The sequence below is a fragment of the Mus caroli genome, chromosome 11, assembly GCF_900094665.2.
Source record: "Mus caroli chromosome 11, CAROLI_EIJ_v1.1, whole genome shotgun sequence".
In the NCBI taxonomy this organism is placed as follows: domain Eukaryota; kingdom Metazoa; phylum Chordata; class Mammalia; order Rodentia; family Muridae; genus Mus; species Mus caroli.
Genome location: NC_034580.1, coordinates 72747045 through 72761391, shown reverse-complemented (window position 1 = coordinate 72761391; position 14347 = coordinate 72747045). Strand labels below are relative to the sequence as shown.

Here is a 14347-nt window from a genome sequence, read left to right as displayed (position 1 = left end):
CACACACATATACACACATATACACACATACACACACATGCACACACATGTACACACACACATGCACATGCACACACATATACACACACATATACACACATACACACACACATACACACACATTTCTCTCTCTCTCTGCAGAGTCACATGGTTGTAAGGAGTTGGGTCTGGATTCCAGGCTAGCCCCCACATTTTTTCAACTACAATCTGATTTCCTACTGTTTTTTCTTATTAAGGTTGCAAGGCTTTGCTCGGTCTCTATTATCATAGAGTCCTGAACTTGGAAGGGTATAAAGTGCCGTAGAGAGGCCACCCAGACCTCCCAGCCATCCCCAGATCAGCTGCCCTCTGCCATCTTCATTTGAAGGGCTTCCTGAGTGGGGGCTCCCTTCTCTATCATGAGCTAAAGTCACACTCCAGGCCCTTCTTCACCTTTAAACAGGGCCTTGGACCTTATTCCATACAGCAGACACAGAAACCAAAATATGTAGTAAGTGCAGCTTAGTGTGTAAACACTCAGTGAAATGGGACCTCCCTGTCTCTTGTCTCCTGAAGCAGGATTATGGAAGGGCTCCTTCCCTGCCCCACCTTGACCTTAAATTTAAAGCTAAAATGACAAAAACAAGAACCAAAAAAATTCCCTGAAATTCTCTTTCCCTAAAGAGTGTCTGGGCTGGAAGCGAAGTGAAGGGTGAGATGGCTCCTGGCTTAGACCAAGGTCAGGAGAGAGGCTAGCAGGAGTAGATTCCAGTTATGCTGATTTCACCGGGCCCATGGTAGTGGGCCGAAAGGTCCACTCCCCAGGTTACAGAGCCTCGAGCCAGAAAGGGATCCCAGAAGGATCTGCTTCAGCTGTCAGCCTAGGAAACTGAGGCCTGAGGTTGGAGCCACTGGGTTGCCCAAGGTCACCAAGGCTGCTGCTGGAGGCAGCAGTGGTGTCCACACCTGGGCTGCTGACAGCCAGCTGGGGGCTTGCTCTGGCCAGCCAGCTCTGGGAAAGCCTCCAACTGGGAGAGGAGGCTGATGCATGTGCCTGATAATTGGAACAGGAGGCGGGGGCCGCTGAGGGGCCGAGACAAAGTGAGCTATTGATTGTATCTGAATTGCAATTAAATTGATGGGCCAGGATAGCAGGTCTGGATGCCTGGCATCTTAATTAATCATCAGCGCTATCGATAGTGGCTGGGGGCTGGGGGGAGGGGGNGGCCGCTGCCGCTGGCCTCATCGATCTGCTTGTTTGAGTAAAGCACATTGATTTCGGTTCAGAGCGGTAACAATCTGGTTTTGAAATAATAAACACCAACTCCATATCAAGACGTGGGGACAGATCGATGATTTATTTAGAACGGGGTAGGGAGCCTGTTTCCTGGCTCTCACTGCTGAGGAAAAATGAGGGCGCTTGTGGGGATACCTCCAGGGACCTGTCTGTGGGTGGGTGGGGCCCGGCCTGAGCTTCTCGCTGATGGGAGGAAACAAAGAGCAGAAACCTGGCAATTCCTAATTTCTCTGCGAGAGGCCGGACAAGCGAACCTGCCTGGCTGGAACTCAGCTCTGCCACTGGGTGACCCTGGGTGACCCTGGGCATGCTCCTTAGCCTCTCTGAGGCTTGCCTCCTCACTTAGGGATGATAGTGGTCACTGCTTCACGAGGCTGCTGTGAATCACTGTGTGAAAGAGCTGGGATGAGCACCTGACAAGCCATGAACACTTTACGGATGGCAACTGCTGCTGCCATCCTTGTCCCCTCCCCCTGGAGCTGGGTCCATTAGAAGGGTCTTTCTGACCTTTCTTGGGAATTTTATGTACTTCCAAGAGATTTAGCACCCGCTTCCCCTTGGGCAGGTGGAGCTGAAAAGGCACTGAGTCTTCTTATCTGATGCTACGGGCAGAGCTGACCTGCCCACACCAGGGATGATGGGCAAGAGGAACAGAGAGAGCAAATGATAGGGGCATTAGGGCTGGAGTGTACACGCCTGTGTGCATTCGTGTAGTGAGTGTGTGTGTGCGTGTGTGCGTGTGTGTGTGTAGGACTAGAAATGAGCAAGGGAGAGAAGGAAGAGGAGAATCCCACAGTAGAAAGTCATAAAGCAACAGGTTGGGCTGGGAATAGAAGGCCCTTCAGAAGGAAGGGACCTCAAGCCAGTCCCTAGACAGGACAGCAGCAGGGCAGGAAGGGGCCAGCTCTGGGAAAGAGCTCCTGGGCTTGGTTGGGAGGGAAGATGTCTCACCTTGGCGGTACATGCGCATGGCATCAAGCAGGCGGGATCCCCGGAGCTGGGCTCGGAGCAGGGACACATCCAGTTGTAGCAGCCCGGCCTCACAGGGGTCTCCCGGGGGCAGGTCCAGCTCACTGCTGCTGCTGACTCTGCGGGAAGAGGCAGACCGGGGCTCCCCAGGCCAGCCCTCGGCCACAGGAAGGAAGCAGTGCACGAAATGCATTTTGGACCTCTTGATGGTGTCAATGAGGGCATCCTGCCGAAGGGAAAGGGAAAGAGACCCCTTCAGTGCTCTGATGAGAGCAGCTGGTCTGCCACCTGCTAGGACATTGTTAAGCCCAGACATCCCTGCCCTCCTCAGGCCTGGCAGGCCAGGCGCAGCCACCCCACTAGCCATGATCGAGGCCAGTGGATCTGAGTGGGCTCCCATGCCGTTAGTGTGCTGAGTGGCCCACACTGCCAGAGGAAGGGACCTGGGACCTGCTGGACACTTACTACTTGCAGCTTAATCTGTATGCACAGTGACTTCTTCTTGACGGCGGCCATGCCAGTGGTGAAGGTTTTCCTCATGCTGGTTGCCCGGCGCAAGGCCAGCTGGGAGCCACCTTCCAGGCCTGCAATCGAGCCTGAGAGCACCGTGGCACTGCCCGCCCGGCCCAGAAACAGGTTACTGATGATCTTTCTGCAGGAGGCAAGGCCAGAAAAGGAGTTACAACGTGGGGCAGTAGAGGCTGCACTCCATCCCCTACACACACACACACCAATACGGCTGTCGTCAGAGGCTTGAGCTATCTTTACTGGGGCAGTATGTCTCATATCCTACAGAAAAACCAGAGGAGAGACAACCCAAGACAGGCAGAGGCCGTACAAGGGAGAGGGCAGAGGGAGAATGTGCTCCGTCCTCGCTGGTGAGGGGAGATGTTTCCAATGTACAGTTCAGCGTGCCACAATTAGTCCACGTACTGCATCTCTTGGTCAGTACCTCTCTCGTGTAGGGCAGGGATGTGTGTTCTCTTCACTGCTAACTACCTGGCACCTACAAGTCCTGCCTGCAGAGGGAGATGTTAACAATCTATGATGTAAATGAGCGAAAGACAGGGCTTACGTGATTTCTGGGTTTTAACTGCCCTAGTTTGTTTGTTGTTTTGTTTTTTGTTTTGTTTTGTTTTTCAAAACAGGTTTTTTCTGTACAGCCTTGGGAATCCTGGAACTTACTTTGTAGACCAGGCTGAACTCAGACTCACAGAGATCCACCTGCCTCTGCTTCCTGAGTCCTGGGGTTAAACGAAGGTTCCACCACCACCCATGGATTTCTGGGTTTTAAAATAATTTTTTCGTTTCTGAATTTTGTTGAGAGGTCTGCAAAGATAGCTTACCAGCTCAAAGTGCTGACTGCTCTTGCAGAGGACCCATGGCAAGTGGCTCACTTACCACTGTAACTCTCATGCCAGGGCATCTGACGCCCTCTTCTGGCCTCTATGGGCACTGCACACATGTACTCCTCCCCTCCCCTCACATAATATAAAAAATAAAATCTTCTAAAAATGCAGCCCAGGATGACCGTGAACTTCTGGCACCCCTGCTACTAATCTCTGAGCGTTGAGGCTATGGGTGTGTGCTACTGAGTCTGCTGGCTGTGTGTGCTTTCTCTGAAGAGTGAGGGAACCATCCACACTGAAAACTATCGGCACTTCTAACCATGCCTCCCATCTCTATTCCTGTGTCCTCAAGCCCTTGTGACCTTGACTGTTGTCACAGGGGCCAGAGGCTTATCTGCCTTCCTATCGATGGGACTGTGACATATCACCAGAGGAAGGGATCCCAGAGAACAGTTGTAGGGTCAGGATATGAGGTGGCCTTACTTCTGGGAGTCCTGCAGAAGCCGGGGTGCATTCTGGGTGGCTGGGTTCTGCTTGGTGTAATTCAGCCAGCCAGCCACGTTGTACTCCACCCAGTTGGTACCGTGGCTGTGGCCCAGGAGAAAGTGCCGAGGTTTGCTACTGCGCAGAAGAGGACTCTGGCCTGAGGGCACACGAAGCAAAGGTCTGACTGTCAGGACCCAGACGCCGACATACAGGTAGAGAGTCCACCCGGCTTTTCCAAAGCAAAAGGGCTGTCCTCCAGGCACTACCTACCTTTTTTGTCACCCTCCTGGGGGCCATAATAGGAGAAAAGACGGTCAAGGAGGGCCTCCTCTGTTGCACCTGGCACCAGCGCCTCCTCTTCCAGGAGCCACAGTAGCCCTCTTGCCTCATCGGCATGGGCCAGTGAGCGAACCTATGTTCAAGGGAAAAGAGACGGTCTAGCTGTGTGGAGCTGTGCAAAAGGAGCCATCCCCTCCCAACCACACGCTATTAACAGGTGCTTGAATCTGAACGGTGTGGCGCTGGTTGCTCACTGCTGCCACCTTGTGGGTAAGATGGGCATACACGGGATAATAGCTGAGACAGAATTCTAAGAATCCACCATAAAAGACTGATGGGACTTGGGGTCCAAAGGGACCCAAGACTGAAGCTCCTTCTGATGTGCATTCATACTCAGAACTTCTCCTCAATCCTTATCCCCTCAGAAGGCACGGGAGCAAGGTCAGCCCCCATACTGCCCTCACTCCCTGGAGGAGGATTCAGTGCGATGAAGTCTGTAAGTCTGTGCACAGCCAAGTCTCAAAGGAGGCTTTTCTTTGCTTATTTATTTTGAAATAGGGTCTAACTTTGTGGACCAGGGTGGCTTCAAACCCACAGAGATCGATGTGTGTTGGGATTAAAGGCATGTGCCACCACATCCAGCTTCAAAGAAGGCTCTTCATAAATGATGGCTGTCGTTTTAACATTGGTCCCCGTGGGGAGAACCCAGAGAGTGCCCAGATCTCTGCTGGCCACAAACCCAAGGACTAAACCCCCGAGGCAGGTGACTCTTTAGAGGCAGTGGTCAACAGAGGCAGAGTGGGTAAAAGCAGGATGTGACCCTATCTGAAGGGAATGCTGGCCATTCAAGCCGACTACTGTCCTGGAAGAGCCTGCATATAGTGAGTGTTGGCAAATATTCTCATTCTCTCTCATTCTTTCTCTCTCTCTCTCTCCCCTGCCCTCTTCCTCTTTCTCATTCTCTCTCTCTCTCTTTCTCTCTCTCTTCCCCCCACTTCCTCTCTCTCATTCTCTCTCTCCCCATCCCCCCCTCAGGTGTGCACATGTGTGCACATGCATGTAGAGGAGAAGCTAATGCCAGGTATCCTTCTTCTTCAACGTGTCTCCACCTTACATACTGAGACAGGGTTCCTTGCCTTAACTTGTCAATTTGGCTAGTCTAGCTAGCCAGCTTCTTTGGGGATCTCCTGTCTCTGTCTCCTGGGTGAATTCCAATTTTCACAGCAAGAGCTTTGCCAAATGAGCTACTCGCCAGGCCTCTAAGCCTCTGGTTTTTTCTTTTTCTTTTTTTTTTTTTTTAATTTATTTATTATATATAAGTACACTGTAACTGTCTTCAGACACTCCAGAAGAGGGCGCCAGATCTCGTTGTGGATGGTTGTGAGCCACCATGTGGTTGCTGGGATTTGAACTCTGGACCTTTGGAAGAGCAGTCGGGTGCTCTTACCCACTGAGCCATCTCACCAGCCCCTGGTTTTTTCAAGAGAGGCTGGAATTCATTCTACTACGCCATGGAGACCAAGGAAACCAGGCGTGTGGCCACATCTGGCCTAAAGGTGCCCTTCTTGTGCCTCTGTCTCTGGGTATCTCCCTTGTCTTCCTTAGGCAGGAAGAACTGCCCACACCGCATTCTTGCTTGGCTTTTAGGGCCTGGCAGACAAGAAAAATAAGACAATTGATCTCTTTGATCTACTGCCTGTATCTTTTTCCCCATAGAAGGAGTAGGGTATGAGTCCCAGAAGGCCAAGGGCCAGTGGGTGGGGATGGTATTCTAGTAGCTGGAGACGAATAGCAGGAAGGAGTGACGTGGTATGTGGCAATGGAGACCCCTCCCCAGAACCATCAATCAGCAGAGACCTTGGGAGGCTGCCTGATTTACAGCCTGACACACGTCTGCCCCCTGCTGCTCAGGAGATGCCAGGACAACTTCCTCACATCTGAAGATGTCAAAGGCTCTCCAGGGAGGCCACCACAGGAGCCCAGGTGTTAGGAATAGAAACTCTGTCTTCCCTGGAGAGTTTCCTGGCACTCTAAGCATTTCTCCCCACGCCTATGCTAGCCCAGCAGGGACCACAGCGGTCAAACAGGGAGACCAAGAGCTCTGCTGCCCAGCAAAAATAGCACTCTCCCAAAAAAATGTATAGGCTGCAGATTCTGGAATTGGTGACAATCACCAAACGCCAAGTTCTGTTAGGCCAGCCACTGCCCCAGGCAACAAGATATCCAAGATAAAGGATGACAGCTTGTCCCCAAGGCTGTGGAGTGAGAACTCACATACCTGTCTTTGCCACTGTTTCCCTGTTTGAGGGTGCTGCTGCCTCCTCGAAGGCCCTGGGAGACTGCATCTGCCTTCCTCTTGTGACGATGGAGGGAAGGATTATAGCCTCTGGATTTGGAGTCTTACCCCACACCCTCAACCCAGGGTTTGTGGCAAGTACACTGAAGGCTCAGAAAGGCTTAGGACAGGGTCTGAGCCTCAGGCAGCAAGAGAGGAGGGGCAGTTTCTTGTCTGGCTGGGACTCTGCGTTATGGTTCCCCACTCCGCCAGGCAGGAGAATGTGCCACCCTTACAGGCAGACGGGGTGCCTGCAGTGACGCCGTGAATGTTCTATGGGTGTGATCCTTCCTCAGGCCACAGCAGAAGCCCCTGCAGCAGCTCTACCAGAGACCAGTGAGTGGAAAGAGTCTAGACCAGCCTAAGCTTCCCTAACATTCCTACCAGGTGGGAAGCCTGGTCCACAGCAGCCACGGAGTCATCTGCAACTGGCTCCAAGTCATCAAACGCCAGTTCTATGTTATCCTAGGAAAGAAGGCACAACGGTAATGCACAAGGGACCACAGAGTGTACAGGAGTGGGCTGTTCAGCCACAGGAGCAGGCTGGGCAGGGCCTCTAGGGTCAGCAAATGCAATGCCTCATCTCCATGAAGCCCCCCACCCCAAACTATCTCAAAGGACAAACTGCTCATCACCTCCCAAGGTAGTAATACTCAGGATTCTTTGACGGCTAAGATCCTCCCAATCTCTTTTCATACTAAACCGCAGTCATGCTGGGCTGTTATGTGAACCAGTTGATTAGGCAATGCAGAATAAGCCCTCTCTCCATTTCACCCAATCATCCTCAGAACCCACGCAGACAAAGCCACACCCCTCCCTCTGGGGTCTTCTCTTATCCAAGACAAATTTCATTTTCCGCAGGAGGAAGAAATCTCAGATCTCACCCCATCCCGGGGAGCTCTTCAGAGGGTCTCAATAGCTAGCCACACCTAAGACTTAGACTGTAAGAAATATGTTATCTGGGAGAAGAGGCACCCAGGCCCACTGTGAGGCAGAAACTGCACTGTGGCAGTTCACAGACTGAAAAGTGGGTCATGAAGAGCCACCAAGAAGACCTTCCTGGGATTTTGAATATGCCTTCAGCTTCCTAGAGCACAGACGATTCGCAAAGAAAGGACACAGCTAAGGGCCAGGATGGTTCTCCATCCATAAAACAGGGAGGGCAGAAATGAGGGGGGACGGACGTAGAAGTGGGAGACAGTGATGCCCATGTGCAGAGGCCCTGGCCAGGATCCTGGGCCAGAGGAGAGGTAGAGTGGGGCTCTGGCAGGGCCCTGGTGACACTACCTACCTCCTTGTATCTCTCCAACTCCTGGAGGAAGGTGCGCTCGTGGAACAGCCTCTGCAGCCTGTCCTGGGCATAGTTGTGGCACAGCTCCTCGAAGGAGGCTCCACGGGCCGAGCCGCCCCATTCAGGGTTCTGGAAGCCTGGCGTGTCCACGATCATCATGGAACAGAGTGAGTGCTGGCTGGACTTGAGAGCCCTGGGTGGGAAGAGCCTGGGTCAGAGCTGGATGGGACACTACCACACAGTGAGCCCCGCTTCTCTGCCCTGGCACATGGCCGGCCCCTTCCTGTGCCCAGGTACCAAGGGCCCCTGGCTTAGAGGGATAGCCAGTCGTCTGCTGGTGGAGGGCAGCCTTGCCCAAGCCACCACATAAACATCAAACCTACTTTTACTAAAGCAGAAAGTGGGGAGCCTCTGGATTTCACCTGGCACTCACCTGTTTACCAGGGAGATGAGGAGAGTAAAGAGCTCGCTGTAGAGGCCAGACGCCATACCCTCTAAGCACTCCAGAGCACTCAGTTTGGTGCCTAGGGGACCAGAGAAGCAGATGGTGCTTCAGTCCTTGGGGCCACCCGACCTGCCCAGCAATGCTTGCTGCCCACATAGTCCCGGGGCTGTCCCACTGCTCTATTAGACCCGAAGTTTCTAGTATTTCCTAGATGTGTATGTATTGTGTGTGTGTGTCCATCCATATGCACCGTAGGACATCTGTGGGTCTGTAGGACATTAGTTGGCATCCCACCCCCCCAGGATGGCCACAAGTCCCAGGCAAGGCCTTCCAATCCAACTCCTCAGCCAAGGGGCCCCAGGCATGTGTACCCTCTCCCAGGCCGCTCTCCTCGGGGCCCTGACGGAAGGAGGTGGACCGTTGCAGGGTGCCTCCTTTTAGCTGGTGTTTGAAGATAGCCGAGGACAGCTCTTCCAAGCTGCAGCCCAGCAGGTATGCTGCCTTCTGGGCCCATTCGTGGCGGGCAAACTGCTTTCGTCCAGCTGTGGGGTAGGGGGGAAAAAAGATCTAGCATCTTAGGTTCCTCTGAGGACAACTGAAGACCGCGGTGACTCTCGGCACCCTCACCCCATAGGATGGGGGAATTGGCATCTTCCGGAGGCAAAAGACAGCCTTGACATGAGCTTGAGCTTGCTGTGCGAACAGAATCACCAGCAACTGCCAGCTCTCCCAGGGTCCTTAAAGGGTAGAAAGAGCAGATCCTAAAAGAAGCACTAACTCCATGGGCTGCCACTAGAGGGTGCACAATCAGTTTCAAAATCCCTTTACTCCAGCTTGAGTTGGGTGAGGGCAGGGTCAGAGGATGAGGCCCACCCAGCAGGAGCACTGGAGCCACAGCCACAGGTGCCTGTGGGGGTTTTAGCGAAAGAAAGCAACTACACATGTCTTTTCCCTGGATACTTTAAGATCCTTCCCCTCTCCTCTACCCTAAGGGAGACCAGAGACACCTTAATGGCTCAACAGTGGAGAGGCAACAGAGCCGCAGGGGAAAGGGAACAGCCCACACAGACGTATTCGCCTGAGCCAACATGTGTCTAATCACAGCAATTAGGGAAAGCCAACAAGAAACAAGGTTTTTACCTTCAGCAGCTTCTGTAAGGCAAAGGACCAGCATGCAGCATGCAAAGAAAAACAGTGTGTTAGCAAACAGTCATCAACTGAGCCCGCCAGGCCCTCGGGAAGGGACTGCGGGAGGCAGGGGTTTATGAAGATGAGCAGGGAAGAAAACACGATCACATTTGGCTCTGAGATACAAAAAGTGCACAGTCTCAAAGGAATGTGTTTGTGGATGCCATCACACTGACAGAGACCCACAGGGGTCCTACTGTGCATATGGGCACTCAAGCGCATGCGCGAGCACACAATATACACACACACACACACACATACACAGCACATCAACAGTCAGACAGCCTTCCACCTGCAGACACAACTGAGAAGGGTCAGAGGAAACCTGGACCTGAGTCCCCAGAGAACAAGCACTTCTCTACACACCCTCACACCTTCCTGCCCAACAGTCTGAAGGTCACCTCTTTAACCCAAAGCTGGTCTCATAAAGACCACACACCCGGTCACTTGTTCCCGCATGCACCCCACCCACAGCCGCTGATGCTTCCCAGCTCCTGCTAAGCAGCCCTTTCTTGTCTCTAAGAAGACAGTGAGAGCAAGAGCCAGAAGTGCTGTCCAGAGCCAGCATCCCCTTTTGCAAGGCGGGAGGGGAAGGGGGTGAAGAGCTGCTATAATCCTGGCCCTTCTTCCCAGGAAGATTCAGATTGCACCACCCACAAGCATGGATCCATCCCAAGTGCTAAGTCCATCCATCGCCAGGTGCCTGCTGCCCCCTAGTGACCGCCACCCTGACGTGCAGGAGAAAGAGCAGCAACTACCAAACTACCAAAGATGGGGAAACTGGCCTCAGGAAGCCCCAGGTTCTACATGCGAATGAGAAGGAAAATTGACAACGAGGGTAGTGTGGGGCTCTAGGAAGCCCCACAGCTCTCAGGCTCTTCTTCTATCTTTGAATAGAGCTTCTCCTTAGACCAGTTCTCCATGCCATGAGAATGAGCCCAGTGCCCAGAAGCCCAGGGAAGCACCAAGACAGCCAAGCAGGGCCCTACATCCCAAGGTTAGTTACCGTCTTGCTCCTCAAGGGGCTCTATCAGGAAGGGAATGAGAAGGAGAGTCACTTGCCGCTCTGGGGGAGTACCTTCCATCCCTCAACCCTACACCCAAGCCACCTACCCGCTCACTCCTCACTCTGTCTTGAAAGCTAAGGCCAAGAAAGCCTCAGGCCATCATGGACAGAGAGATGTTTCTCTAGCCTGCTCTGTTGTAGAGTTCTGAGACAGCATACAGGTCAAACCATGTGTGGGGGCGGGGGAAGGTTGTCTGGTGACAGCCGAATGTTAAGACTTAACGTGTGGGACAAGAACGAACAACAACACAAATGGGTAGGGGCCTCCAAGGCATTCTGGGTAACAGGACAGGCTGCCCATTACCTTTGGTAGCTCCAGCAGCCCCCAGGTGGTAGATGGAAGCCAGGATGAGCCAGCAGGTCTTCTGTTCCTCGGGGGAGATGGCCAGCACCTTCATGGCCGTCTGGAGCTTACTGAACTGCTGTGCAGCCTTCTGCTTCTCCTCAGGCTGGAGGGCAGAGAACAGCGCTGGCTCTGAACCTCAGGGGGGGCTTCCTTTCCAGTGTCCCCCACACTGTTGCTCCCACTGGGGATGCAGGGCCAGGCTAGAGCCACCCCTGAGGAACCATCTGCCAGTGGAGGCTTCTAACCCCAGAGACACCAACTCAGACCCCAGTGGCGGGCTCTCACCTTGGACAGTGGCACAATTCCAAACACATTGTTCTCTGCCAAGTGGTTCAGGTGGAGCTCTGTCCTAGGGGTACAAATGAGGCATCAGCGTGAGGCTTGGTCCCCAGGCTGAGGCCGTAACCCTCTCAGGGGTGAGAACTAATCATAGCTTTCAGACTGAGTTCTGTCTGCCCATCACCCCAGTCACCCAGCCAGGTCTGCCTCACTTCCTCACTGGATTGGATGCCTCCACAGGACATCCACCTCCCTAGAAGAAAGGGTGTAGTCAGAACCCCAGAGAGGGACAGGGAGCCTTCGTGAAGGACACATTTGTGCCTCTGCTGTATAGGGGGCTGAAGAGGGTGCCTGGAGCCACCTGCTTGGCCTTGAGCAGGGAGCCAGTCTGAAGGCATAAATGGAAGAACATGGTAGGCCAGCTGGAGGTACTGGAGAAGGCCTGGCTTTCAGACCAACTCAGCTTACCACAACTGCGCAACCCTGCCTTCATCCCAGTGACCTTCTTCCCGAGACCTGGAGGCAACTGAACACTGAGGGGCCAGTTGTGTCCCTTTCATACGGCATGACCCCAAGATTTAAGACCAAGTAATTCCTAAATGGCAAGACCTGTGTCTCTATAATCTTGTCATCCCTAGGGCCCTGCTTGGAGCCAGCGCACAACAGGTGATAGCCACAGGCACTGTGGGCCAGAAGCTGGCAAGGCCCACAGTCCTAGTCAGTGGGCTGGAGCCCACAGCCCCATTAGAGCCCCCATCCCATCTCACCTGAGGGTGGCATCCCCACAGGCCAGCAAGTAGTAGAAGACATTGAAAGTAGCCTCACTGGCTGGGCGCCGGGCCACACGCAGCTTCTCCAGGAGCATTGTCTGCGGCACAGCAGAGGTGAGGGAGAAGGGTCACATTCTTCCCACTCATGATCCTCCAAGCCCAGAGAACCAACAGGGCAGCCTATTCCCAGGGGCTCAACCACCTTCCACTTCACTAAGATCAGCAAAGGCAGAAAATGGAGCCAGGCAAAAGAAGAAAGTACTCCTGGTGGAGATGGGCTCCACCATGCCCAGTGCCCCAGAGTCAGCCTTTCCAGGGTGATGGACACTTATGACAGAGACTTCATTTAGCAGATGGCAAGATGGCTTAGCAGACAAAAAAGCTTGCCACCAAGCCTACCAACCTGGATTTAATCCCTAGGACCCACATGATGGAAGAAAATAACCAACTCCAGCAAGTTGCCCTCTGACCTCCATGCTGTGGCATGCTGGTGTATGTACACACACATATGTACACACAAATAAGTGAATAGACATAATTTTTTTCTTTTTTTGGTTTTTTGAGACAGGGTTTCTCTTTATAGCCTTGGCTGTCCTGGAACTCACTTTGTAAACTAGCTGGCCTCGAACTCAGAGATCCACCTGCCTCTGCCTCCCTAGTGCTGGGATTAAAGGCGTGCGCCACCACGCCCGGCTTGACATAATTTTTTAAAAAGAACTTTCATTCAGTGTGAAGAGAAGATCACTGTGCCTGGGCCTGACTTTATTATCAAGTGTGCAGCACTAGCCTGACAGAAGTCCTAAGTGCCTGGGTCTCAGAAAATGGGCAGAGCAGGGGGGGGGGGGTTTCCCAGCAATACAGTGGAGAGGAGGAAAGGAAATGGGCAGGAGACCTGGAGGGCAGAATGGGGACAGCCCTGGCCAACCCTGCCTGTGCTGTCATAGGATCCATTTCATCAGGCAGAATCCTGGAGAGGGTGACCCAGGGGTCCATCTTTGCTCTCTAGGCCTGGGCAATGCCCCTTACCTGGATGGAGGCTGAAGCCACCTGGCCAGCTTGGTCAAAGTCCAGGGAGAGGATCTGGGAGAAGCGGGTGGCACTGCCATTCATGATGGTGGGGCTGTTCCCAAAGGCTTCCAGGAGGGTGGACAGAGCCTGCCACTTCTCCACTGCAGAGCACAGAGCCAGAGAACATCAGGAAACCCAGGGGGAAAGAGGCGGCACCTCAGCGGTCTTCTGTCCCCACACCCCTGCCCCGGCCTGTTTTCCTTGCTGCCTGCCTCACCTGAGAACACCTTGGTCCCACTGGTACCCGCGATGGTAGCCAGATACTGCACCAAATGCTGAAAGCTGGTAGTCTTGCCACTGCCACTGCTACCCAGAAGGACAATGGACTGGTCCTGACGACTCATCAACATCGCCCTATACGCAGTCTGGGCTACAGCGTAGATGTGGGGTGCCATGTCCTCCCGCCGACACCCCTTGAACATGTGCATCACCTAGAACAGGAGAGGCATGGGGGGAGGGAGAGGCTCTCAGAGCTGTGTCCATCTGCTCTTACCTCTAGGACTTGCATGTTTCTGTAATGTCACTCTAGAGATGCCCAGGTATTTGGAGGGCCAGGCCATGCATGGAAATGCAGATATTTGTCAACTCTACTAAAGACTGCAGGATAGCCCTCTGTCCCCGCCCTTGGACTCTTCTGTCAAGGTCAACTATGAATTCAGTGGATACCAAAGAGGAAGGGTAGAGAACCGGAAAGGTAGGATGAGGCAGGTGGATGGGTCCATAGGAGGCACACCTTCTCTGAATACACAGCAGGAGCCCCTCGGGTGCTAAGGACAAGCAGGCTGGGGCCAGCATAGGTGTGTAGCAGGCTAGCCCCATAGCGCTGGCGCAGTGTATGCAGGACGCTAGACTCATTGAGGTATACCAGTGAGGTCAGATCTTCTAGACGATCACATGAAGGAGCATTAGCCTGGGAAGACAGACAATGAAGACACAGGTCCCAACTCCATCACAGGGGACAGGCCTGCCCTGCCTCTGTCCTCCCTTGACAGATGCTCCTTCCAACCTTCTCTATATCATCTTCATCCACATCCAGGATGGCTCCGTCATGGTCCAGCTTCACACGCGCCTTCCCCTCAGGTAGGCTGAGCTCCTCAGACTTGAGCTGGCTGGCTGCAGGACAGGGTTAGTTGGACCTGGGTCTGGGCAGCTCTACTACTCTCCTTAGGCTTCTCATCCTGTTTCCTTGCCCACTGGCTC

At 53.5% G+C, this 14347-nt stretch overlaps 1 protein-coding gene across 18 annotated transcripts in view; it reads right to left on the bottom strand.

The window, feature by feature from the left end:
* The window catches only part of Myo18a (myosin XVIIIA), a 106685-nt gene that overhangs the window by 34551 nt on the left and 57787 nt on the right, over window positions 1-14347 (bottom strand). For 9 of the 18 annotated variants that reach the window (XM_029484095.1, XM_029484088.1, XM_029484090.1 and 6 more), the window contains 17 exons: window positions 14154-14260; window positions 13881-14057; window positions 13365-13578; window positions 13106-13248; window positions 12077-12177; window positions 11316-11379; window positions 10989-11133; window positions 10625-10645; window positions 9571-9582; window positions 8802-8972; window positions 8419-8509; window positions 7986-8178; window positions 7079-7159; window positions 4351-4492; window positions 4078-4237; window positions 2711-2897; window positions 2228-2471 (listed from right to left, as the gene is read on the bottom strand). In XM_029484095.1, the coding sequence (XP_029339955.1) occupies window positions 2228-2471; window positions 2711-2897; window positions 4078-4237; window positions 4351-4492; window positions 7079-7159; window positions 7986-8178; window positions 8419-8509; window positions 8802-8972; window positions 9571-9582; window positions 10625-10645; window positions 10989-11133; window positions 11316-11379; window positions 12077-12177; window positions 13106-13248; window positions 13365-13578; window positions 13881-14057; window positions 14154-14260 (2253 nt within the window). The remainder of the gene's footprint in view (window positions 1-2227; window positions 2472-2710; window positions 2898-4077; window positions 4238-4350; window positions 4493-7078; window positions 7160-7985; window positions 8179-8418; window positions 8510-8801; window positions 8973-9570; window positions 9583-10624; window positions 10646-10988; window positions 11134-11315; window positions 11380-12076; window positions 12178-13105; window positions 13249-13364; window positions 13579-13880; window positions 14058-14153; window positions 14261-14347) is intronic. The other 9 variants (XM_029484093.1, XM_029484098.1, XM_029484097.1 and 6 more) reach the window with 2 other exon arrangements.